The sequence below is a fragment of the Babylonia areolata genome, chromosome 21, assembly GCF_041734735.1.
Source record: "Babylonia areolata isolate BAREFJ2019XMU chromosome 21, ASM4173473v1, whole genome shotgun sequence".
Taxonomy (NCBI): Eukaryota; Metazoa; Mollusca; class Gastropoda; order Neogastropoda; family Buccinidae; genus Babylonia; species Babylonia areolata.
In genome coordinates, this window is record NC_134896.1 from 14,369,627 (window position 1) to 14,394,574 (window position 24,948).

Below are 24,948 nucleotides of genomic sequence, written 5' to 3' on the forward strand. Positions count from 1 at the left end.
CCAATACTGACAGGCACAACAAGCAAATAGTTAAAGCATTGGACTTTACATGAAGATCATTTTTACATGTGTGTAGGAGGTTAATATACCCCTGCCAATTTGTATATGTGTTGTGTGTGTGTGTGTGTGTGTGTGTGTGTGTGCGTGTGTCTGCGTGTGTGGGTGCCTTTCTTTACATACTTTCTTTTTTCATCCAAAATTTTTAATGATGTCAAATCATTATTTTTTTAATTGTTATTTACAACAAATCATCCTAAATATAACTGTTAGGATCAAAAGAACTGTGTACACTTGGTATAGTTTAATACTTTGCAAGTTGTGAAAACATTACCTCCTTGTTACAATCATCAAGAAAACTTGTGCCCCTTGGTTAACCCATTCAACCTTAGGAGATTTTACAGCTTCGACAGGCTTCCCTGACACATTCACGTGGAAGAACCCAGAAAATATACTGAAATCGACAGGTCTTTTCCTTATAATTGACATATGCCCAAAATACTGTCGAAATATGTGCCCTTTGCTTGTGTTTAAATCAAATGTAAGAACCTGGAAACCCTTTTAATCAAACAAATACTGACCCAAGAGCAGTGCACATGGTTCAATGAGTTGAAAGGTCAGAAAAAAAAAATGTTTGACGAATTAGGATCCCATGGCTAAACAGTGAGATGAGGTGAGACAACGAGTCGGCAAACAAGCACGACAGCTGACACTCACTTCTTCACTGTCTCAAACATGCCAGCCTCCACTGTGCCCAGCCACTGTTCCACTGGTCCTCTGGCCCTCACGTTCCTGAAACACGTCAACCATACCTCAAAGGTCAAGGGGTGGCAAGGTCTTGGGGAGTCAAGGCTTCAAAGGTCAAGGTCTCAGGTATGTCCAAGCAATCACACACACACACACACACACATACACACACACAGTCACAACACACACACACACACACACACACACACACACACACACACACACAAACAAACACACTTTCACCTTACACACATGCACACATTCCATGATAGCACCCCTTTTCAAGACCAAGAATCATACTGCTCAAGTGCAGGTGATCATGCTTTGCGGAAGACATACCTTGGCATGTTGATGACCTCATTTTCAGCAGACATGATGGATTTGACAGTGGGGGGTTGTCGTGGCAACTGCCTGATGTCCAGTTGCTTGATGTTGCCGAAGCACTTGCCCAGATGAGGCTGGTAAAGATTTATGTTTTAATCTTTAATTACATATACACATAGCGTAAATACACAACAAAATGTTTATGTCTTTTATGAGGAATTTCGACGTTTGAATTTCAATGCATAAACACGCAAACAGAAACAGACAAATATTTACACACAGAGACACAGACAAAAAACATGAATGCAGCAAATGAATTTGGAACGTATGTGTGTGTGTGTGTGTGTGTGTGTGTGTGTGTGTGTGTGTGTGTGTGTGTGTGTGTGTGTAGTGATTCCAGACTGTGATTTTCTTCACCAGCATCAACATCAGAGAAGCATCAGCCCTACCTGAACAGCATTGGGGTCCTTTGACTGGGCCAAGATGTCCAACAGCTCATCGTTGCTCAAGAAGTAGAAGCGAGGGAAGACAAACCGCTTCGTCTCCAGGTAATCCTGCAGAGTAGTCGGAAAAAAAAAGCAAGATACCAAAGAGTCGTTGAGGCTTGAGACATGCCCAGAACATCTCTCTCTCTCTCTCTCTCTCTCTCTCTTTCTCACATGCACACACAAACACACACACACACAACTGTAGACACTTGTAGATCCTCTCCAGGCTGTGTGTAAAGTAAGGAGAATAGAACAGAACAGGAACAGAGCCTGCTAACTCCTCCACCGCCCCACCACCCAACCCCCTTCCCCACCCCAACCCCACTCTCCGCCCACCCACCCCCCAACCCCCCACCCCTGCCCCCCTCCCCACACACATCCTTCCCCCCTGACCTCCAGACACTTGTAGATCTTCTCCGGACTATATGAAAAGTTACGGAGAACGAAACATAACAGGAACAGAGTCTGCCGACTCCTCCACCCCCCACCCCCACCCAAACCTTCCCTCCCCACCATCCCGGCCCCTCCCAGACATCACCATGCTTGTAGATCTTCTCTAGGCTGTGTGAAAAGGTAAGGAAAACAAAACAGATCAATAATAAAGCCTGCCAACTACTCCACCCCCAACCCCACACTCCTTCGCACCTGCGCCCCCCTGCCCCCCCCCTCCACTCCCCCACCCCTGACCTCCAGACACTTGTAGATCTCCAGGCTGAGTGAAAAGTTAAGGAGAACAAAACAGAACAAGAATAAAGCTTGCAAACTCCTCCACCCCCACCCTCCAACCCCCTCCCCCCACCACACACCCCATCCCACTGACCTCCAGACACTTGTAGATCTTTTCCACGCTGTGTGTAAAGGACAGAGAACAGAAAAGAACAGGAACAGAGCCTGCCAACTCCTCCACCCCAACCCCCCCCCCACACTCTACCCCCCTCCTACCCCCCCCCCCAATCCCCCCTTCCACCCCCGCCCCCCCCACTGACCTCCAGACACTTGTAGATCTTCTCCAGACTGGCGTTGGCCTGCTGCAGGGTGTCCAGAGTGCCCGGGGTGATGGCCGACCGCAGAGCGTTGGGTCGGTCCTCCACACGTCGCATGATCTCCTTCCACGACTTGTCCACGAAGGAGAACATCTTGTACTCACTGGGCAACTGCCTGTGTGTGTGAGGGGAGGGTGGGGGGGGGGGCGTGAAGAAATGATCAGGATTACACCCTGGGCAACTGTCTGTGTGAAAAGTGGTGACAAAATAATCACAGAACATCTTGTACTCACTGGGCAACTGCCTGTGTGTGGAAGGGGGCAGGGGGGGTGAAAAAATAGTCATACTCATTGGGCAACTGTCTGTGTGAAAAGTGGTGACAAAATAATCACAGAACCTCTTGTTCTCACTGGGCAACTGTCTGTGTGAAAAGTGGTGACAAAATATTCATAGAACATCTTGTTCTCACTGGGCAACTGTCTGTGTGAAAAGTGGTGACAAAATATTCATAGAACATCTTGTTCTCACTGGGCAACTGTCTGTGTGAAAAGTGGTGACAAAATATTCATAGAACATCTTGTACTCACTGGGCAACTGTCTGTGTGAAAAGTGGTGACAAAATATTCATAGAACATCTTGTACTCACTGGGCAACTGCTTGTGTGTGAAAGGGAGGGGGGAGTTGAAGTAACAGTCAATGATTGCTCACTGGACAACTGTCTGTGTGTGAATGTTGTGAATAAATAATCATGATTACTCACTGGGCAACTGCCTGTGGGGGCACGGGGGGTGAAAAAATAATGTGTGGGTGGGTGGGGGAAGGGAGGGGCGCAGTGAAAAGATAATCATAACTCACTGGGCAACTGCCTGTGTGAAAGATGGTGAAAAAATCATCACAGAACATCTTGTACTCACAAGGCAATTGCCTGTGTGAAGGGTTGTGAAAAAAAAAATCATAATGACTTCAGCGCTAGACAGGGAAGGCACCAGGTGGGTTACGTGTGGAAAGATTTTCCTGATCTCCCTGGTCAAGAGCTGTGCAGACCTGCATGTGCCTGGACCTACTTCATGTGCATACGCATGCAGGAGAATCAAAAAATAAGCATGTTAAAGATCTTATCAAACTTGCATTCCTTGTTAGTAAGTCTTGGTGTCTATGTTTGCACACATACCCACCAAAAATGTCTATGTTTGCAAACATACCCACCAAAAACGTGAATAAAAACCAACAATAACAAAAGTTCTGCTCACCTCTGAATGTCAGGTGTGCTGAAAATCTGCTCCAGGTACAGCCAGTTCCTCTGACAGGTGAGCCACTCATCCAGGGTGCGGGAAAACACCTGAAGTTTGCGCTCCCACTCTTCCACTTGTGCCTAAGAAAAACAGATTTTAACTTGTGCCTAAAAAAAACAGATTTGAAATTGATTCTGTTATTATTCTTTTTAGTCAGTGTTGATGGAGGAAACAGCCAGATGCTGAAAGCATTGGACCTTCAATGCTGTGCTGTACACTGTTGTCTGATGCAGTGTAATGTTGTATTATTGAGTGTTGTTATGCTCTGCTGTGTTATGCTTTGATGTATGATGCAATTACGTCTGCGACACTGCGTTGGATACTGTTGTGAGCTACTTTGTGCAGAGCTATCTTGTGTTGTTGTGTGTTATGCTGTGTTGTGTTGTGCTATAATACCGTGGAGTGATGGCCTAGAGGTAACACGTCCACCCAGGAAGTGAGAGAATCTGAGCGCGCTGGTTCGAATCACAGGACAGCCGCCGATATTTTCTCCCCCTCCACTAGACCTTGAGTGGTGGTCTGGACGCTAGTCATTCGGATGAGATGATAAACCAAGGTCCCGTGTGTAGCATGCACTTAGTGCACGTAAAAGAACCCATGGCAACAAAAGAGTTGTTCCTGGCAAAATTCTGAAGAAAAATCCACTTCGATAGGAAAAAACAAATAAAACTGCAAGCAGGAAAAAAAAAAAAAAAAAAAAAAAAAAAAAAGGGTGGCGCTGTAGTGTTGCGACGCGCTCTCCCTGGGGAGAGCAGCCCGAATTTCACACAGAGAAATCTGTTGTGATAAAAAGAGAAATATAATACAATAATACAATACAATTCTTTTCATATAGTAAGTTTGCACCATGTCATGTCATTTTATCATGGTTTTCATTTCAACTGTGTCATGCTCCACTGAACTATACAGCACTGTCATGCCTGGTACTATTATGCTATGTGATGTTGCTTTCTGTTGGTCTATATTGTCTTAAACAATCCACTGGCATCATAAAATTACATAACTACCTGAAACAACGTAATCAGAATCTAGACCTTATGATACTGAAAATCAAGACAAGAGCAAATATATGGGGGAGGAGGTGGGGGGGAACATTTTTCCATAGAACAAGCACAAAAACTCGAAACAAAGGTTAAGTTTCATGATGACAGGAATACCAATTATACATCAAAGGCAAAAGAAAACAGCAAAACCTGACAGGCCCCAGGTAACACCAAAAAGAAAGGAACAGATAACAAACTCAACAATCTCAGATACCCAACACACATCAAGGACAAATTGAAAGCCAAACCTTGACAGGCCCCTTCTTACACAAAATGATATAAACTTATAGTGAAATCCAACTACTACAGTGATACCCAACACACATCAAAGATAAATCGACAGCCAAACCTTGATAGGCCCCTATATCACAAAAAGAAAGAAACTCATAATGAAATCCAACAACTACAGAATCACCCACCACATCAAGGACAAATCGACCACCAAACCTTGATAGGCCCCACGTAGCGGGAGCCCCGGATGGTTCCCACGGTGACCTGGCTCTCTTCCAGCTGTGCCATGATGTCGTCAGCACCGTAAATGATCAGTGTGTCACGCCCCGCATGAGGGACCAGGCGGAAGTCTGTCGTCTGCCACAGGTCCACAATCTGTGCAAAGGGCAAAAAGCACTCTTAACACAGAAGGCTTTTTTACCACCATGAATGTCATACTTCTCGGCTTAGAGGTTGACCTCGATACGATTCTGATTCATGACAGTGTTTCAATAAATTCTAACCGAACATTAGGAGCACTGCATTACAAGGTGCACAGATGGAAATCAAAGAAAAAATGTATTGTCTTATAGACTGTAAAATATGATGATTAACTATGCCTGAATACATGTACACCCAGGTAAGCAAGACAGGGAGGAAAAGGTAACAATCCACCCCACCTTCTGCAGCATCAGCTCCAGGGTGGCCTCATTGCTGGCTGTGGTGGAGATGTCTTGGATCCTCTCCTTGTGCTTGAAGATCTGTCCACAGACAGGTATCACAGAGCCATCAGACACACCAACGTGTTGCCAGTCTGCAGCTGGCAGTGCTGTGTTTTGCAGTGAATGATCACCAAACAGTGAGGTGATCACTTTTCTCTTTCTCTCTCTTATCACCAGATAAAGATCAACATCAACAACACTGCATTCATGCGCACGCACGCATACACACACATACAAGCAAATTCACCACCAAACAAACAAGAATTCACATTAATTCCAAACACTGTGTGCTCATTGAGTCCATACTCTATCTGTCAAATCCCCACCATTTGGGTACATTAAAGAAATAAAGACCAAACAAATGCATTATACAAACAGATTAATACAGCGTATCATTTTATTTTATCTAATTTCCTTCTATACACTCAGTTCCCTCCAACTTCTCTCTCTCTCTCTCTCTCTCTCTCTCTCTCTCTCTTTTCAAATCATGTGAAAACTCAAGGCCTGAACAGTGTTGGGTTTATGTGACAGTCTAGCATTTGCTTCCCCCCCCCCCACCCTGTTTTTGTTTTTAACAGTGGACATGGTGTAGCACAATGGATCAGCCTGCATGCTTGCTTGTGACACTTCCTTGAAATTGAAACTTCTTCGTTTGTGGGCTGCAACTCCCACGTTCACTCATACGTATGCCAGTAAGCTTTTATGTGTGTGACCGTTTTTACCCCGCTATGTAGGCAGCTATACTCAGTTTTCAAGGGTAAAACTGAAATTGAGCACGGGACCTCAGTTTATCACCACCATCCAGAAAGGCACTGCCGTCACTCACGTTCATCTCCAGCAGGTTGCCCAGGGTGAAGGCCTTGTCCCTGCTGATGACCTTGTTGATGATGCGCTGGATGCTGTCCCAGTGCCGATGCCTCAGCGAGGGGTTCCTCAGGCTGGTGATCACCGGCATGCCCTGCTTGAAGTCCATCACCTTGTCCTTCAGCTGCGGCAGCACCTCGTTGTGGGGAAGACCTGGTGGGACAAAATGGTGCATGCAAATAAATCAAGTGCAGTGTCAAGGAAAGGACAGTGTCTTGCGACACAGTCCTCGGCCAGTTTGTACAAGTATCTCAATGAGCATCAAGGACAGTGTCCTGTGACACAATCCTCAACCAGTTTGATAAGTATCTCAATGAGCATCAAGGACAGTGTCCTGTGACACAATCCTCAACCAGTTTGATAAGTATCTCAATGAGCGTCAAGGACAGTGTCCTGTGACACAACCCTCAACCAGTTTGTACAAGAATCTCAATGAGCATCAAGGACATTGTCCTGTGACACAACCCTCAACCAGTTTGATAAGTATCTCAATGAGCATCAAGGACAGTGTCCTGTGACACAACCCTCAACCACTTTGTACAAGAATCTCAATGAGCATCAAGGACACTGTCCTGTGACACAACCCTCAACCAGTTTGTACAAGAATCTCAATGAGCATCAAGGACAGTGTCCTGTGACACAAACCTCAGCCAGTTTGTACAAGAATCTCAATGAGCATCAAGGACACTGTCCTGTGACACAAACCTCAGCCAGTTTGTACAAGAATCTCAATGAGCATCAAGGACAGTGTCCTGTGACACAAACCTCAGCCAGTTTGTACAAGAATCTCAATGAGCATCAAGGACACTGTCCTGTGACACAACCCTCAACCAGTTTGTACAAGAATCTCAATGAGCATCAAGGACAGTGTCCTGTGACACAACCCTCAACCAGTTTGATAAGTATCTCAATGAGCATCAAGGACAGTGTCCTGTGACACAATCCTCAACCAGTTTGATAAGTATCTCAATGAGCATCAAGGACAGTGTCCTGTGACACAACCCTCAACCAGTTTGTACAAGAATCTCAATGAGCATCAAGGACATTGTCCTGTGACACAACCCTCAACCAGTTTGATAAGTATCTCAATGAGCATCAAGGACAGTGTCCTGTGACACAACCCTCAACCACTTTGTACAGGAATCTCAATGAGCATCAAGGACAGTGTCCTGTGACACAAACCTCAGCCAGTTTGTACAAGAATCTCAATGAGCATCAAGGACAGTGTCCTGTGACACAACCCTCAACCAGTTTGTACAAGAATCTCAATGAGCATCAAGGACACTGTCCTGTGACACAACCCTCAACCAGTTTGTACAAGAATCTCAATGAGCATCAAGGACATTGTCCTGTGACACAACCCTCAACCAGTTTGATAAGTATCTCAATGAGCATCAAGGACAGTGTCCTGTGACACAAACCTCAGCCAGTTTGTACAAGAATCTCAATGAGCATCAAGGACAGTGTCCTGTGACACAACCCTCAACCAGTTTGTACAAGAATCTCAATGAGCATCAAGGACATTGTCCTGTGACACAACCCTCAACCAGTTTGATAAGTATCTTAATGAGCATCAAGGACAGTGTCCTGTGACACAAACCTCAGCCAGTTTGTACAAGAATCTCAATGAGCATCAAGGACAGTGTCCTGTGACACAACCCTCAACCAGTTTGTACAAGAATCTCAATGAGCATCAAGGACATTGTCCTGTGACACAACCCTCAACCAGTTTGATAAGTATCTCAATGAGCATCAAGGACAGTGTCCTGTGACACAACCCTCAACCAGTTTGATAAGTATCTCAATGAGCATCAAGGACAGTGTCCTGTGACACAACCCTCAACCAGTTTGTACAAGAATCTCAATGAGCATCAAGGACATTGTCCTGTGACACAACCCTCAACCAGTTTGATAAGTATCTCAATGAGCATCAAGGACAGTGTCCTGTGACACAACCCTCAACCACTTTGTACAGGAATCTCAATGAGCATCAAGGACAGTGTCCTGTGACACAAACCTCAGCCAGTTTGTACAAGAATCTCAATGAGCATCAAGGACAGTGTCCTGTGACACAACCCTCAGCCAGTTTGTACAAGAATCTCAATGAGCATCAAGGACAGTGTCCTGTGACACAACCCTCAACCAGTTTGTACAAATATCTCAATAAAACATCATTAAATTCTTATTACTCATATGTCTTGATGGATGTATTTTTCAAATGTGCCCACAAAACTGGGTAAAATGAGAAAAAGGGATGTTTGACATCTTCACTGGGCTTTGATGAGCTACAGTCACTCTTCTGATAATGGCTGACACCTTCACTGTCTTTAATGAACAGCTATGGCTTTGATGATGATGATAATGATGGATGCAACCACCAACAGCCAAGTCAACCATCATTACCTCTCACAGAGCTCACAAACACGTCATGCTTCATCCACCCCTCCTCCCTCACCTTTCTCCAACATGTACACAGTCTGTGTAAACTTGTTGACGTTCTTCTGCAGCGACTCCACGTTGATGGAATCGAAGGACGTGGCCGTCCAATCCTCCACCAGGTGGCTCCACTCCTCCAGTGACTGCCATAGCAACCCTCGCAGGGTCAGGTCTCGCTCGATCTCTGACAGGTCTGTCTGGATGTCTTGGGCGCTGGTGTCAGACTTCTTGTCCATCATGGCCAGGCTGAAAATGTTTTAGTAAAAAACATATGTACATGTATATAAAATGCACAAATCATCTATTTAGAAATAAAAGGAAAGAAGGAAGAACACAAAGAAAAAACAAAATGAGACAAAAAGAAAAGAATGAAAGAAACACACACACACACACACACACACACACACACACACACACACACACACACACATGCACGTACACACACACACACACACACTCACCCAAAAGCATCACACCCCAGTTCAACAGAAGACCCCCAGCACTTACTCATGGTAGAACCCCCTCTGGGTATTGGACAGGGAGCTGCTGAATCTCTCCTGGTAGCTGGCGTAGTTGATAAAGAAAGACACGACACAGACAACAACCTCCCCCCTCCCACCCACACCCCAAAAGCCCCAAAAATGCGGACAAAAAAAACCTAACACATCCACAACATCACATAAAAAAAAAACCCAAAAAACACCACCCCACACACAAAAAAGACCCCCCAGGCAACTCACTCAGGGTAGAACCCCCTCTTGGTGATGGACAGGGATCTGCCAAACCTTCATCTGGTAGCTGGCGTAGCTGACATGGAAAGACAGACACAGACAACAACCCTCCCCCGACCCCACACTGACGCAGACAAAAACAAACCCATCCACACAAAAAAGACCCCCCAGGCAACTTACCCCCGAGAGAACCCCTTCCTGGTGTTGGACAGGAAGCTGACGAATCTCTCCTGATAGTGACGTAGCTAACAAAGACAGACACAGACAACATTCCTCCCCCCTCAAAAAAAACAAAGCCCAACAGCTGCAAAAAAAAACAACAAAAAAACAAAAAAACTTCACACCAAAAACAAAAACAAACAAGAGAGGCAAGGCCTTCAAGACTCACTTGTGATAAATTAAGTACCCTAGCATTAATTACTGAGTAATTTCCCTTTTTTACTATCTGCACCAAAACGTTTGCAAAAATAAATAAAAATTCCATGCTTAGCAAAAGAAGTTCCTGTTTGAACAAAAAATGATAATAATAACTCCTCTTGTTGTTGTGTCAGAATAAGAGGTCAAAGTGCGAAGTTTAGAGAATACAAAAAATATAAATATAACAGTAAATGCAGTTTGCATATAATTAGGCTTCTTTTTTTTAATTTTTTTGTGCCCATCCCAGAGGTGCAATATTGTTTTAAACAAGATGACTGGAAAGAACTGAATTTGTCCTATTTTTATGCCAAATTTGGTGTCAACTGACAAAGTATTTGCAGAGAAAATGTCAATGTTAAAGTTTACCACGGACACACAGACACACAGACACACGGACACACACACACACACACACACACAGACAACCGAACACCGGGTTAAAACATAGACTCACTTTGTTTACACAAGTGAGTCAAAAACCCACCCACCACACAAAAAAGACCCCCCAGGCAACTCAACTCACTCAGGGTAGAACCCCCTCTTGGTGTTGGAGAGGGAGCTGCCGAACCTCTCCTGGTAGCTGCCGTAGCTGCGGGCGCGCACGGAGAGACTCTGCACCTCCTCCTGTAGGGTCTGGATGGTGTCGAGGGCGGACACGGCCATGGTCTCCTCATGCAGCAGGTCCGGGTCCTGCACCTTGCTCTTCAGCTCCATCAGCTTGGTGCGGATGTTGTAGATGAGCGTGTCCAGGTGAGAGGAGAACTTGCGGATGTTGTCGTCCTTCTTGGCCTCGCAGTACAGGATGGTGGACTGTGTGGGGAGGTGGGTGGGTGAAGGGTACGAGGTTCACAAATTTTTAAAAAGTATTAAAAAAAAAGAAATGGCAACAAGATCAAAAAGCATATACATTACCTTCACAGAACGACACAAAGTTTTACCATGCTCCCATGTTCCAAAATGAGCTCTTACTCTGCTCATTTATTAAGAGACTTGATCCACTCTACATATCACTGTGCCTTCTTGACAACAGAAAACGTATTAAACGAAGGCACTTCTTTAACTACAAGAAAACAACATTCTGAGTTGTATTTTTTTTTAAAGCATCTTTTAATCTGCATGTAATTATATTCTGTTTTTTTCATTTGGCTATTTCTAAAATGCAAAATGGAGGCGACATGGCAGAATCATTGAAGTGTTGAACTTCTGAACCAGTCTTCAGGGACTGAAACCCTGTTTCAGTATGTTGTAAGCGTCCCTGGGAATGGAACTTTACTCTGATTTTCCTCACTCTAACCCAGGTGTGAATGGATACCTGATTTCAGATGAAGACATTCACTACAGCAGAAGGAGAGATCTGGACCCCACCTTCCTATGCCAAGCTCCAGACAGAGAGGATATAAATCCCACAGCCTGGATTGCTATAAAAAGACTCTGAGACTTAAAAAAAAAACAAACAAGAAAACTTAAAAAAAAAAACAAAAAAACATTGACTCTCTTTGTGTGTAATGACCTATCTGTACTGTAGTCTGTAACCTATTAGAATAAAAGTGTTTAAAAGTCCATTCTTTTTTCTGTATATGTAATGAACAAACCTTACAACAACATTAGGGAGGCCCACTTTCGTTGGATTTTCGTCAGGGTTCCCTAGTTATTTTTAGCGAGAATCATGTGCGCATGCACGTCTCCATTTCCTTTTTTACCAAGTCACCAAAAGGCTAAAATTTTGTCATGGAAATCACTGGGTTTTTTTAACATAATCCTGAACTATTTATGCAAGTTTACAAGATATATTTGGTTTTATAATTACACCCATTATTTGCTTTAGTCTTCTATGTTTACTTTCAGCATGTTTCTTGTCATGCATCTGCCGTTACAAATTTGAATTGATGCATTTATAAACTCTGCTGAAAAGTTGTCCGAACAAAAGCAATGCACACTAGGAGAAGCCAGTTACATTGGTGGGCTGCCCATGTCGTCATATGACCTACTTCTTGCTCTGTGAACAACAAAAAGTCCATCATGAAAGCGGGCTGCACACCCTTCCTATCATTAAGACACTGTAGACCTTGTGGTTCTGGAAACTGGTGGCCAGAGTTTTGTATAGCCAACTATATATAGCTGAATAGAATAAAGTGTTTTTAAAGTCCAGCTAGTGTTACTTCTGTATATGTATTTAATAAACGTACCTTACAACAACAACACTGTTATTATCAAGACACTGCATACCTTGAGGTGCTGGAAGCTGGGGGCCAGAGTCTTGTACAGAGCCAGCTCCTCTGGGTGGACGTTGATGTTATAGTCGCGGGCGATGGTGAACATCTTGTTGACGATGTTGTACTCCTTCTCCAGGGCCGGCAGCTCTGTGGACATGCGGCCCAGGAAGGACAGGTGCTCCACAAACTCCTCCACCGTGCTGGGGAACTTGTCCAGGCGCTGGGAGGCTCCCTAAGCAACGCACAGACAACAGGCACATGCTCTTTAGATTTGGACAATGATACAGAGATATACATGCATTTTACATTGTTCATACTGCTGTTGAGCTATACACATTCTGCTGTTGAGATATACACATTCACTGTAAATTGTTCACACTGAGATACACAGTCACTGTACATTGTGCACACTGATACAGAGATACACATGCACTGTTTCATGATGTTACTAAAAAGAACAAAATGGGTTATTTACTGCAGCACTGAAGGGGTAAAGAAGAAGAACAATTGCTTGTGGTGACATTACTGCTTTTAGTACAGCCGACTGCACAGGTCCAGATCAGGACTGCTCAACTAAATAAAAAAACCCTGACACAGTGCTCTGTCACATGTAAATGAAATAAACACACATCCACAAAAAGCACAGTTGGAGACATCCTAATCATTAAGCTCCTCAAGGCTAACAAGACCAGGCTGTGCTGAGGATGAAGGTCTTTCCACTTCATCTATCATCCCCAGATTACAAAACAACTTGAAAAAAAAAAAGGTCAAACAATACATCAAAGCCACACACACACATTTTTTTCTTTAGAATGGCCATATGTGCAAGTAACAGTGTCGTATGGACAGCTAACGCCCATGCCAGTGTTTACAGTATCTGATCACCAGGTCAAAACAGCACAGATGGTACATAATAGACCATGGAAAAGAGAGAAAAGTGTCAAAGCTTGCTGGAAGAAAAAAAGCAAGCACAAATGGACGGGTAAAGAAGAAAAAGCAGACAATAGTGAGGGAAGATAAAAAAAAAGGGCAAAAACAAAGACGGCAACAGTACTGTCACTCCCACATTCGCTTGTATTTATGTACATGTCCATTTTTATAGAAATTCAGTATTAAATGTAAAGTTTCATTTTTCTAACATATACAATAAACAATAAGGATTGTTGGCACTAATATTCTTTTAAAAAGGTTTACGCATGGGTTCACACGCATACACACGTACACACACACACACTCACACACCTACGCACATACACACACTCACACACACATGCACCACTCACACACACACACACACACACACACACACACACACACACAAACACACATAAACATTCCCATGCACCTCTGCAGAACTGCAACAAAATCAACCTAAAAGCAACACAATCAATGAAATCTGTGACACACCTTGATAATGGTCAGCAGGTCATCATTGCGTTTGTTGGCCAAGACCGGCAGCCTCTGGTGCACATCTGACACAATCTTGTCCGGAAAGGGGGTGGAAGCATCACAAAAGTCCTTGGCCCTGACGTGAACCATGGCCACACGATGCTCCATCACCATCACGTTCATACGACGCAGCTGTCAACAACACATTAGATGCAGCTGTCAACAACACATTAGATCAACAACACATTAGATGCAGCTGTCAACAACACATTAGATGCAGCTGTGAACAAAAACGTTTAGATGATCGTATAAAACTTAGCTGTCAACAACACATTAGATGCAGCTGTGAACAAAAACGTTCAGATGATCGTATAAAACTCGGCTGTAAGACAACTCATTTAGATATTTATACAACACAGCTGCGAACAACACATTAAGACATTCATACAACATACCTGTGAACAACACATTTAGACATCCATATAACGCAGCTGTCAGGCATAGGCATGCATATAACACAACTGTAAACAACCCATTTAGATGTTCATACAATGCAGCTGTGAAAAAAATTCAGACGTTCATGCAATACAGCTGTAAACAACACATTCAGACATTTGCAGCTGTGAGCAACACATTTATACGTCCACAAAACAAAGCTATGAACAAAACATTCAGATTTTCATACAGTAAAGCTGTCCAGAATACATTTGGATGTTCATACATTGCATATGTGAACAAAAAAAACATTTGGATGATCATACAATACAGCTGTAAATATAAGACATTTGTACAATGCAGCTGGAAACAGAACACTGAAAGTCCAACACTGTTACAAACACCTGGCTGTTGCACACCATCGGCTCAGTGTTTGGCTACAGACCGACGGGCGCAATAGCCGAGTGGTTAAAGCATTGGACTGTCAATCTGAGGGTCCTGGGTTCGAATCACGGTGACGGCACCTGGTGGGTAAAGGGTGGAGATTTTTACGATCTCCCAGGTCAACATATATGCAGACCTGCTAGTGCCTGAACCCCCTTCGTGTGTATATGCAAGCAGAAGATCAAATACGCATGTTAAAGATCCTGTAATCCATGTCAGCGTTCGGTGGGTTATGGAAGCAAGAACATACCCAGCATGCACACCCCCGAAAACGGAGTATGGCTGCCTACATGGCGGGGTAAAAACAGTCATACACGTAAAAGCCCACTCGTGTGCATACGAGTGAACGCAGAAGAAGAAGAAGAAGAGGCTACAGACCATTCACAGCCTGTCAACAACACATTCAGAAGTTCATAGGAAACAGCTGTAAACAGCATGTTTTATCATTTATACGCAGCAATGGAAAACAACACAACACAGCTCTGTGTGTGACTACTGACAATCCACAGCTGTGAACAACACATTTAGATGCAGCTGTGAACAACACACTTAGATGCAGCTGTAAACAACACATTTAGAAGTTCATATGAAACAGCTGTAAACAGCAAGTTTAGACATTTATACAAAGCAATGGAGAACACCACAACAGAGCTGTGTGTGTGTGTGACCACTGACCATTTCGGTGTGTGTGGCGAGGACCTGGTTGAAGTCGTCAGTGTTCCACGCCCGTTTGGCCATGGACTCCTCGACCTTCATCTGACGACACTGGTCCACCATCAGGCAGAACTGGTGGTAGTTCTGTCAGCACCACACACACACACACAGGCATCAGTCCTCAGTCACGCTTTTTCACACACACACACACAGACACACACACACAGACACACACAGACACACACACACACATGCATGTACACACACACACACACACACACACACACACACACACACATGCATGTGCACACACACACACACACACATGCATGCACACATACACACACATATGCATGCACACATACACACACACACAATGTGTGCACACAACGATGACTGTGTGTTTTGTGTTGTGAGTATGCATGCTGGCATGTACACATGCACATATGCATGCACACGCACACACACACTCACACACACACACACGCACACACACACACACACACACACACACACACACACACGATCATATGCATACACTCAAGCACACACATACGAAAAACACATACACATATGCGTGCATGTACATATGCATGCACCTGCACGTGCCCACACATACACACAATTTTCTGTTTGTAACTGTCAGCTCTGAATAAATGAAAACAGACACCTTTCTTTTCAACTGTACTAAAAAATGATTAGCATAATTTTTGGCCTAAAAGGCACTATCTTTTTATTCAAATCTGACCCTTACATTTTATATGCTGTATGTGCTCTATCTGTGTCTGAAAACTAAATTCTGACCACCATGTGGGGCCACCTGACACAACAAACTCAACACATGACATCACTGATCACAGTAAACGTTCACAACTGCACAGCAAGTCTTAACACTGTTTGAATCGACATGGTTCATGTTCACCATCGAATCAAACTGAAATCGAATTGCATACTGCACAAAATTTCAACTGAACACGATCACAGTTTGCCCTCAGGCCATGAAAAATGAGCAGTGTCTGGGATGGGGATAGGTTAATTCATGGTGTGAAAGTAGAGAAATCAGAAGTGAACTGACTGTTTTTCAAAAGCAGAACACAAAGCAAAATGGCAGATGGGACTGAAAAGCAGGGCTAGCAGACTAGATTCTGATTGAACAAACTAATGAACTGGGGCCTTACAACAGTATACATTCAACTGAAGGCTGTAAAATTGTATACAAAAACAAGAGAGGCAAGGCCTTCAAGATTCACTTGTGATACACTTTTAAAAAAATCCAAGCTTTTTATGTATTGAGTATAATTTCAAAATGTAATGTTTAAGATGAGAAAGATCAGTTTAAAGCAAATTAAGTCCCCTAGCATTAATTACAGAGTAATTTCCCTTAATTACAGCTGCACCAAAACGTTTGCAAAATAAATAAAACAAGTGAGTCAAAAAAAGAGCAAAAAGAAACAACAAGAAAGCACCAGACAACAGAGCAGACAAATGGAGTAACAGAGCTAAGTCAACAAGCAGGTGAAAACAAGGCAGATTCCAATCCAGTTTTCCGAAGATGATGTCACTACTCAGAAAACAACATCCGCTACTGTATAAAAAAAAAAAAGACGAAAAAAAAGAAAACCCAAGCCACTGCACCGTGATGTACTGGTTCAACAGTTCCATCTCCATGTCGATGTAGGACTGGATGCCTGTCAGCAGTCGCTGGTACTCGGGGTCATCGTGCAAAATGAGTTCAAGGTCGGGCCATGGTTTCTGCATCCCCCTCCTCTCCGCCTCCTCCTCTTCGTCAAAGTTCAGGCGCAGGTCGTGCTTCGGCGGGGAGTAGAACACCGCCAGACGAGGCTCCCTCAGCATGGGAACAAACTTGGCTGTGTGGTACACACATACACATCTATAAATATGTGCACATATAAGTGCATGTCTACACATACGCATGCACATGCACACACACACAAACACACACACACTCATACATACAAACGCATGCGAGTATGCGCACACACACACACACACACATACACATGTACCAGCCACATAGCTGCACAAGTGATATAATAGTTATATATGGACATGGTAGACATACGCACAACCAGATTCTTTTCAAAAATGCTTTCTTGGTAATAAAGGCAACGTATCACAAATGCACGTGTATAAAAGAATACAAAATATATATTCAATGTGTGAAAAGAAAAGAGGAAGAAATTCCCCAACTAGCCGACACACAAACGAATGATCTCCTAAAAAGTCTGTTGCCGAATTTTACCTGGCCTTTATCACATTTGCCTTTATTTTAGAAAATTGAACGCTGCAGAAATATGTACACATGCAAAATCATCATTACTGTTATCAACTATTATTACTTTTTTTCAAGCACACATATACAATTATCATCACTGTTATTATCACCCTGTATGTTCTTATCATCGCATTTATTCAATTCTTGTTGACAGTCACAGCAGACACTAAAATTTCCCTTGCAAAGGATTAATAAAGTGATACTGTGTTGTGATGTGTTTTGTTGCATTGTGTTGCGCTGCGTTGCGTTGCGTTGCATTGTGTTGTGCTGTGTTGTGTTGTGTTGCATTGCATTGTGTTGTGTTCTGTTGCATTACTGCATTGTACTGCATTCCATTGCATCATATAACTTTTTTTTTAACTCAAGAAAAACACTTCAACCAATGCAACAGGAAAAGCATCAGTTACATTGATAGTATACTACGATTATCATTTGCCACTGATATTCACTTTCAGTGTCAAGCGAACTCACAGACAGTGTCCTCAAAGATGCCGACCATGTGATGAACGCTGTGGTCAAACTCCTGGGAGGACGGTGAAAGGCTGATGAACGACTTGGACGTGTGGCTTCTCTCCCCCTTGTCCTGACTGCACAGGGGAACAGTCATAACAGATTGATGGGAATTTTATCTATTTATTTATTCATCACTGTTGCTTATAGCCCAGCCAACCGTGCAGGACTTTATAAGGGCTGAAAAGAGCAGGGGGAAAATTAACACTCAGAATCTAGTTCGTGCTGTTCTTTGTCGTCAGTTTTCTCTTCTTCTTTTTTTTTTGTTATCTTTTATCATTATTATTTTCTTTTACAAAAACAGCAAAACTGAGCCTCACATACAGAAACCAGCAATAAAGACCAAAAATATCTGAACCAGTAGGGATTTTGTTGTTCCTTTCTCATTACTTTATTCAATACATTTCACTTCTTTTTTCTTTTTCTTTTTTTTTTTAAGAAAAAAAGTCAAATTCCTTACCCCTTTTCAAATACTTTATTTAACCTGGTGAGTGTCAGAGAATTTTGTAATGATGCTAAAGAAAAAGGAATCTTTCCATTTTTTGGATAACCACTTCAATGAGCAAAATCACTAAATAAAGCATGTATCTAAGGGGATTATTAAAGGCTGTGACCTCTTGGGCATGCTGTGAGAGTATGCATAGCCAGTGCTGGCTCCAGCAGTGGTGTGGCTTTCATCCTCATCATCTTCCTCTTCTTCAGACAATGTCTGCATCCCTTCATCCTCGCTGTCCTCATCTTGAGAGTAACTGCCACTTTCACTCTCTGGAAAGAAACATAGGGTAAAAATACTTACCTCAATGTGGGACTTTGTGTCAGCTCAGGGGCATAGCCCTTGCTACATGGATGACGTATTGCCGTCACATTCGACAACTTGAGCAGTTTCACCAGAGATGCCTACGAAAGATCCTCGGCATAAAGTGGCAAGACAGGGTCTCCAACCTCCAGGTCCTAGAGAGAAGTGGCCTGCCCAGCATCGAAAGCCTGCTGATCCAGTGCAAGCTACACTGGACAGGACACGTTGTCCGCATGACAGACAGCAGGATCCCGAAGATGCTTTTGTATGGCCAGCTGAAGGAAGGCCACCGTGAACGTGGAAGACCCTGCAAGCGCTTCAAGGACACCTTGAAGACAAACCTCAAAGCCTGTGATATAGACATCGCTTCCTGGGAAACTGATGCCCTTGACCACTGTCGCTGGAGGATGCTATGCTCTAGTGGCATAAAGACGTTTGAAAACAAGAGAACGCTGGCCATTAAGGAGAAGCGTGAGTGAAGGAAGCAGGGTTCAACTTCTGGAGACATTTTCCCTTGCAACACCTGTGGGAAGTGCCGCGCATCCAGAATCGGCCTCTTCTCCCATATGAGGACACACACCAACAGATAAGCCTGCCTGCCTACTCATCCGTCGGACCGACAGGAGACTCCATCAATGTGGGACTGTAACATTCTATCAAATAACGTTCAAATGCAGTTTGACTATGAGTTATGATATATTATGATATATCTCCTCTTCACTGTCAAGAAAATAAACAACACATACTCTGGTGAAACTATGAAGGCAAACAATGGAGAAGCTAAGGAAGTTAAGGAAACTTAATGTCACTGATTTCTTTGATTAGTTTCAAACTGCAGTTAAACTGATATAAACAGCCAAGCACACCCAGCAAAATAGACATACACACACACGCACACACACCACCAAAAACACAAATCTGTGCGCACACACACACACACACACACACACACACACACAAATCCCACTCGTTCCCCTCTCACCCGATTCAGACAGTTCCTGGAAGGTGACACCCTTCTTGGGCGATACCCCGGTAGCATTCCCAGGCCACTTCGCTTTCGACTCCCGACGGCCGTCCCTAGACTTGGACGACCCGGTTCTCGCTGGTGACGGCACATTCAGCACAAGGTCCACGAAGAACACGGGAGAAATCACATCCTCCACCACATCACGCTGACGGATCTCGTCTAGAATCTCATCGATGTCCGGAGGACCTTCGACCTCCTCGACCTTGTCGAAGTCGTAGTGAGGGATGACGTAGCCAATGGGCGTCGCCTCTTTTTTCTTCTTCCTGCCCGGGGCACTGGACAGGAAGCTGAGTTCGTCTGTGTCGGCGCGAGCGACTCTTCTGGAATGTTGCGGAGGGCAGAAACAGGCATTAGGATTAAAGGTGTTCTTCTCTCTCTCTCTCTCTCTCTCTCTCTCTCTCTCTCTTATTTTTAATCAGTATGCAATTCAAGTACATATATAGAAGTCTGAACATGCAGTCTAAACATCAGAAGAAAGAACATCAACAGCAACAATAACAAACAAACAAACAAGAAAAGAAAGAAAAGAAACAACAACCCAAAAAGCCACACAAAATAACTAGGGGCAACAACCCAAAAAGCCACACAAAATAACCAGGGGCAACAACCAAAAAAGCCACACAAAATAACAAGGGGCAACAACCAAAAAAGCCACACAAAAATAACAATAAGGGGCAACAACCCAAAAAGTCACACAAAAATAACAAGGGGCAACAACCCAAAACGTCACACAAAAATAACAGAAAAAAGTGAAGTATGAGATACAGAAAGAGCATCAAATGAAATAAAGAGCAGTCAAGGGGGGGTTTTGTTTGGTTTCTTATCTACATCATACTGATTGTTGTTTTGTTGTTGTTTCTTTTTATCATCATATCAAAAGACTCACATGCAAAAACAAAAAAACAAAAAAACAAAAAAATCAGACCCAAGACTGAACAAACAGCTGTGATTAAACTGAATTCTATTTATAGCATCACACATGACAAATGCATACATGATGATGCAGACATATATATCTATCCTTTTGTTTTGATTTTTAAATGGACAGAGCATCTCAGGTCTGAGGGCCTCACTGGATAATGCAGGACATGCAGAAACAGGAATCCAAACCCAACAACAGATATCAAAACTGACTGTGTTACATCATATATAATACACACAAACAAACACATACACACACACCTTCCTCCTGATTTGTATTTGTATTTGATTTCTTTTTATCACAACAGACTTCTCTGTGTGAAATTCGGGCGGCTCTCCCCAGGGAGAGCATGTCGCTATACTACAGTGACACCCATTTTTTATATATATTTTTTCCTGCGTGCAGTTTTTTATTTGTTTTTTCTATCGAAGTGGATTTTTCTACAGAATTTTGCCAGGAACAACACTTTTGTTGCCATGTGTTCTTTTACGTGCACTAAGTGCATGCTGCACACGGGACCTCGGTTTATCGTCTCATCCGAATGACTAGCGTCTAGACCACCACTCAAGGTCTAGTGGAGGGGGTTGTTGCCCATGACAAAATCAAACATTACCGTTGAATCCTGGAACTGCTTGCTCGAGAACTGTTAGCTTCACTCTGAGAATCCTGTAAAGAATACAATACAAAATGTGATCAGAAGCTGGTTTTACTTCTTTTACAAATTTTATTCACAAAAAAATGCATCTCACATCTACTGTACTGCAAAAAACCTAAAAACATCACAGTTGATGCTAAAGCGCATCAAGGACTTTTTGTATGTTTTACTAAATCTGTCTTAACTTTCTCTTTTGTTAATTATTATTAGCTGAATAAGATCGTGAATGTATGCAGCAAGGTTGTGGGTGTGAAACAGAGCAGCTTATGTAGACTGTGCAAGGTCAGAGTACAAAAGTACAGAGTACAGAGCAAATGCATTTCAAGCAACAGCAGCCATACTATTGCAGATTATTATCAACTTCTACCTGAAGGTGGAAGCTTATGTGTTCTAAATTTCATAACAAACTGAAATGAATACAGCTTTATTCCAAATCTAATTCAGCTCTTAATCAACTGAAATTAATGTGACCCCACAAAATGTGTGCTAGTGTATATATGCGTTCATCATGACACCTTTACTGAAGTACTTGTCGAACAGCCTGCTGTGAATTATAATTTCAATATGTAGAATAGTAGCTTGATGTTTTATGCCTATCCTCTGTGATTACTGAATGTGTGGTTTACTTCCATTTTAGCACTTTATGTCTTTTATGTATACATACTGAATGACTGTAATTCTTGTGCATTGTTTAAGTGCTTTATATTTCTCCAGTCAATGGGAAACCATTTACAGCTTAGTCTTTTGTGAAGGACTATGACTCTCAAAATAGGAGGCAAAATTGCACTGGCTCTTAGTGCTGCAGCCTTGTAGGCTAGTTGGCCTTTGGGAACCATCCCAACGCTGACTGTCCTAAAACCCTCTTGGCCGAGAGAGTATGTACTTGGGCAAGACACTCTCCACTATAATCAAATTCTAGCCCAAATATTCGCAACAGCAGTTGCCTCCTCTGCTGTTCTGATGGTCATAGTCGGACGCGACTATCATATATATATATATATATATATATATATATATATACTGCAAACAAATTTTCGTATTGCAGAAAGCGGAGTATGGTGCATTCTGGCACACTATGTGGGGCTCTCCTCTCAATGTGCTTTCAGTCTGCTAACAGCAAACAGTATACTTGGCATGACATGAACATGGAGATAAATGATTATTGTCATATATTCATTTGATCCATTCTCAGATCCATTTAATGTTTACAGTAGTTGGAGTTTATTGATCAATTTGAACAAAATGAAATAATGTCAACAGATTTTTATTTTTACAGAAGTTTGACAAAACAAACTAAGACTATACATCTAAACAAGCAAATATGGTGTGGTAGAGGGTGTTTATGTGTGAGAACAATTTAACAGCAGCAGCAGTAGCAGTAGTAGTAGTAGAAGTAGTTGTAGCAGCAGCAGTAGTAGTGGCGGCAGCAACAACAGCCAGTAGCAGCAGCAGTAACAGCGTTAGTAGTAGTAGTAGCAGCAGCAGCAGTAGCAGCAGCAACAGTTGGATAAGGAACAGCAGTGGTAGTATCCTAATTCTTCTTTTCATTATCATCATAATAACCTTATCATTATCATAATCATATTCACTAACATTACGTTAACATCAATGTTGGTATGAAGCACAAAACACATTCAAGGTTTCCATTTCTCATCAAATTGTAACAAATACAATTCCAATGTGGACACATAGGGTTCATATGGAGCACAAAACACTTTTAAGTTCTCATGAAAGAGTGACAATACAATTCCAATAAGGAGACATAGGGTTGGTATGAAGCACGAACCACTTTCAAGGTGTCCATTTCTCATCAAAGAGTGACAAATACAATTCCAATAAGGAGACATAGGGTTGGTATGAAGCATGAACCACTTGCAAGGTGTCCATTTCTCATCAAAGAGTGACAAATACAATTCCAATAAGGAGACATAGGGTTGGTATGAAGCATGAACCACTTGCAAGGTGTCCATTTCTCATCAAAGAGTGACATAGACAATTCCAGTAGGGAGAAAGCCAGAAGGAGAGGAGGCAATGAAGGGCTACAAAGGAGTAAGCTTGGGAAATGAACAGCATCACATTCATTCGTATGTCACAATCTTAAATGTGGTTGGTTTGTTTCTCATATCTACCTTAAGCTGCATCCACACACACACACACACACATACACACACACACACACACACACACACTCACGCACGCACATGCACACGCACACACGCACTCACACAAACAATATGCTCACATGCATATACACACATGCATGCATGCACCCACCCATGCACGCACGCACGCACGCTCACACACGCGCGCGCACACACACACACACACGCACACACACACACACATTACACTGACCACAAAAGAGGCACAATAACTGTTAATTTGTTTATAGAATGGTGAAGAGGGAGAGTGGTAACAGCATGTTCTGAAGCTGCTAGAAAAAAAAAATACTGAGATATGACAGTGATAACTGCCACCATTCTTTAAAAGAGCTTCCTCCTGATTTGTATTTGTATTTGTATTTGATTTCTTTTTATCACAACAGATTTCCCTGTGTGAAATTCGGGCTGTTCTCCCCAGGGAGAGCGTGTCGCTATACTACAGCGACACCCTTTTTTTTTTTTTTTTTCCTGCGTGCAGTTTTTTATTTGTTTTTTCTATCGAAGTGGATTTTTCTACAGAATTTTGCCAGGAACAACACTTTTGTTGCCATGGGTTCTTTTACGTGCGCTAAGTGCATGCTGCACACGGGACCTCGGTTCATCGTCTCAACCGAATGACTAGCGTCTAGACCACCACTCAAGGTCTAGTGGAGGGGGAGAAAATATCGGCAGCTGAGCCGTGATTCGAACCAGCGCACTCAGATTCTCTCGCTTCCTAGGCGGACATGTTACCTCAAGGCCATCACTCTATCTGGTCATGACAACACTTTGACATAATCAGAAAATGAACAAAACCCCTCTAACAAAAAGTTGTCCAAATTTTCAACAAGTGAGCAAGAATTTACTCCTATGTTACCTATCTTTCTTCACAGCCACAGCTGAAGAAATGTACTGGCTGTACTCGTAAGCAATGGAGGACATGTATATCTAAGTGATTTGTTATTACTGTTGTTATTATTCTTTTTTAGCTGCTACTGCTGCTACATTTGTTGTTCTAGATGCTGAAGGTGACACCATAAAGTAGCATAAGGTGTGCATGTTTGCATGCATGCATGCATGCATATGTGTGTGTGTGTGTGTGTGTGTGTGTGTGTGTGTGTGTGTCTGTGTGCGAGCACGTGTATATATGTATGCCAGTATGTGGGAACCTGCATAACTGTTCACTGAAGTGTAACCATACCAATTCTTGGA

At 42.8% G+C, this 24,948-nt stretch overlaps 1 protein-coding gene across 3 annotated transcripts in view; it reads right to left on the reverse strand.

Moving 5' to 3' along the window:
• LOC143296724 (dynein axonemal heavy chain 6-like) overlaps positions 1 to 24,948 on the reverse strand; it is a 147,432-nt gene that overhangs the window by 106,779 nt on the left and 15,705 nt on the right. For all 3 annotated transcript variants that reach the window (XM_076608782.1, XM_076608783.1, XM_076608781.1), the window contains 18 exons: positions 21,554 to 21,606; positions 19,974 to 20,338; positions 18,810 to 18,960; positions 18,157 to 18,272; positions 17,025 to 17,257; positions 15,411 to 15,533; positions 13,875 to 14,048; positions 12,481 to 12,699; positions 10,778 to 11,064; positions 9,126 to 9,352; positions 6,633 to 6,823; positions 5,765 to 5,845; positions 5,322 to 5,480; positions 3,790 to 3,911; positions 2,543 to 2,714; positions 1,518 to 1,622; positions 1,084 to 1,202; positions 715 to 789 (listed from right to left, as the gene is read on the reverse strand). In XM_076608782.1, the coding sequence (XP_076464897.1) occupies positions 715 to 789; positions 1,084 to 1,202; positions 1,518 to 1,622; positions 2,543 to 2,714; positions 3,790 to 3,911; positions 5,322 to 5,480; positions 5,765 to 5,845; positions 6,633 to 6,823; positions 9,126 to 9,352; positions 10,778 to 11,064; positions 12,481 to 12,699; positions 13,875 to 14,048; positions 15,411 to 15,533; positions 17,025 to 17,257; positions 18,157 to 18,272; positions 18,810 to 18,960; positions 19,974 to 20,338; positions 21,554 to 21,606 (2,972 nt within the window). The remainder of the gene's footprint in view (positions 1 to 714; positions 790 to 1,083; positions 1,203 to 1,517; positions 1,623 to 2,542; positions 2,715 to 3,789; positions 3,912 to 5,321; positions 5,481 to 5,764; positions 5,846 to 6,632; positions 6,824 to 9,125; positions 9,353 to 10,777; positions 11,065 to 12,480; positions 12,700 to 13,874; positions 14,049 to 15,410; positions 15,534 to 17,024; positions 17,258 to 18,156; positions 18,273 to 18,809; positions 18,961 to 19,973; positions 20,339 to 21,553; positions 21,607 to 24,948) is intronic.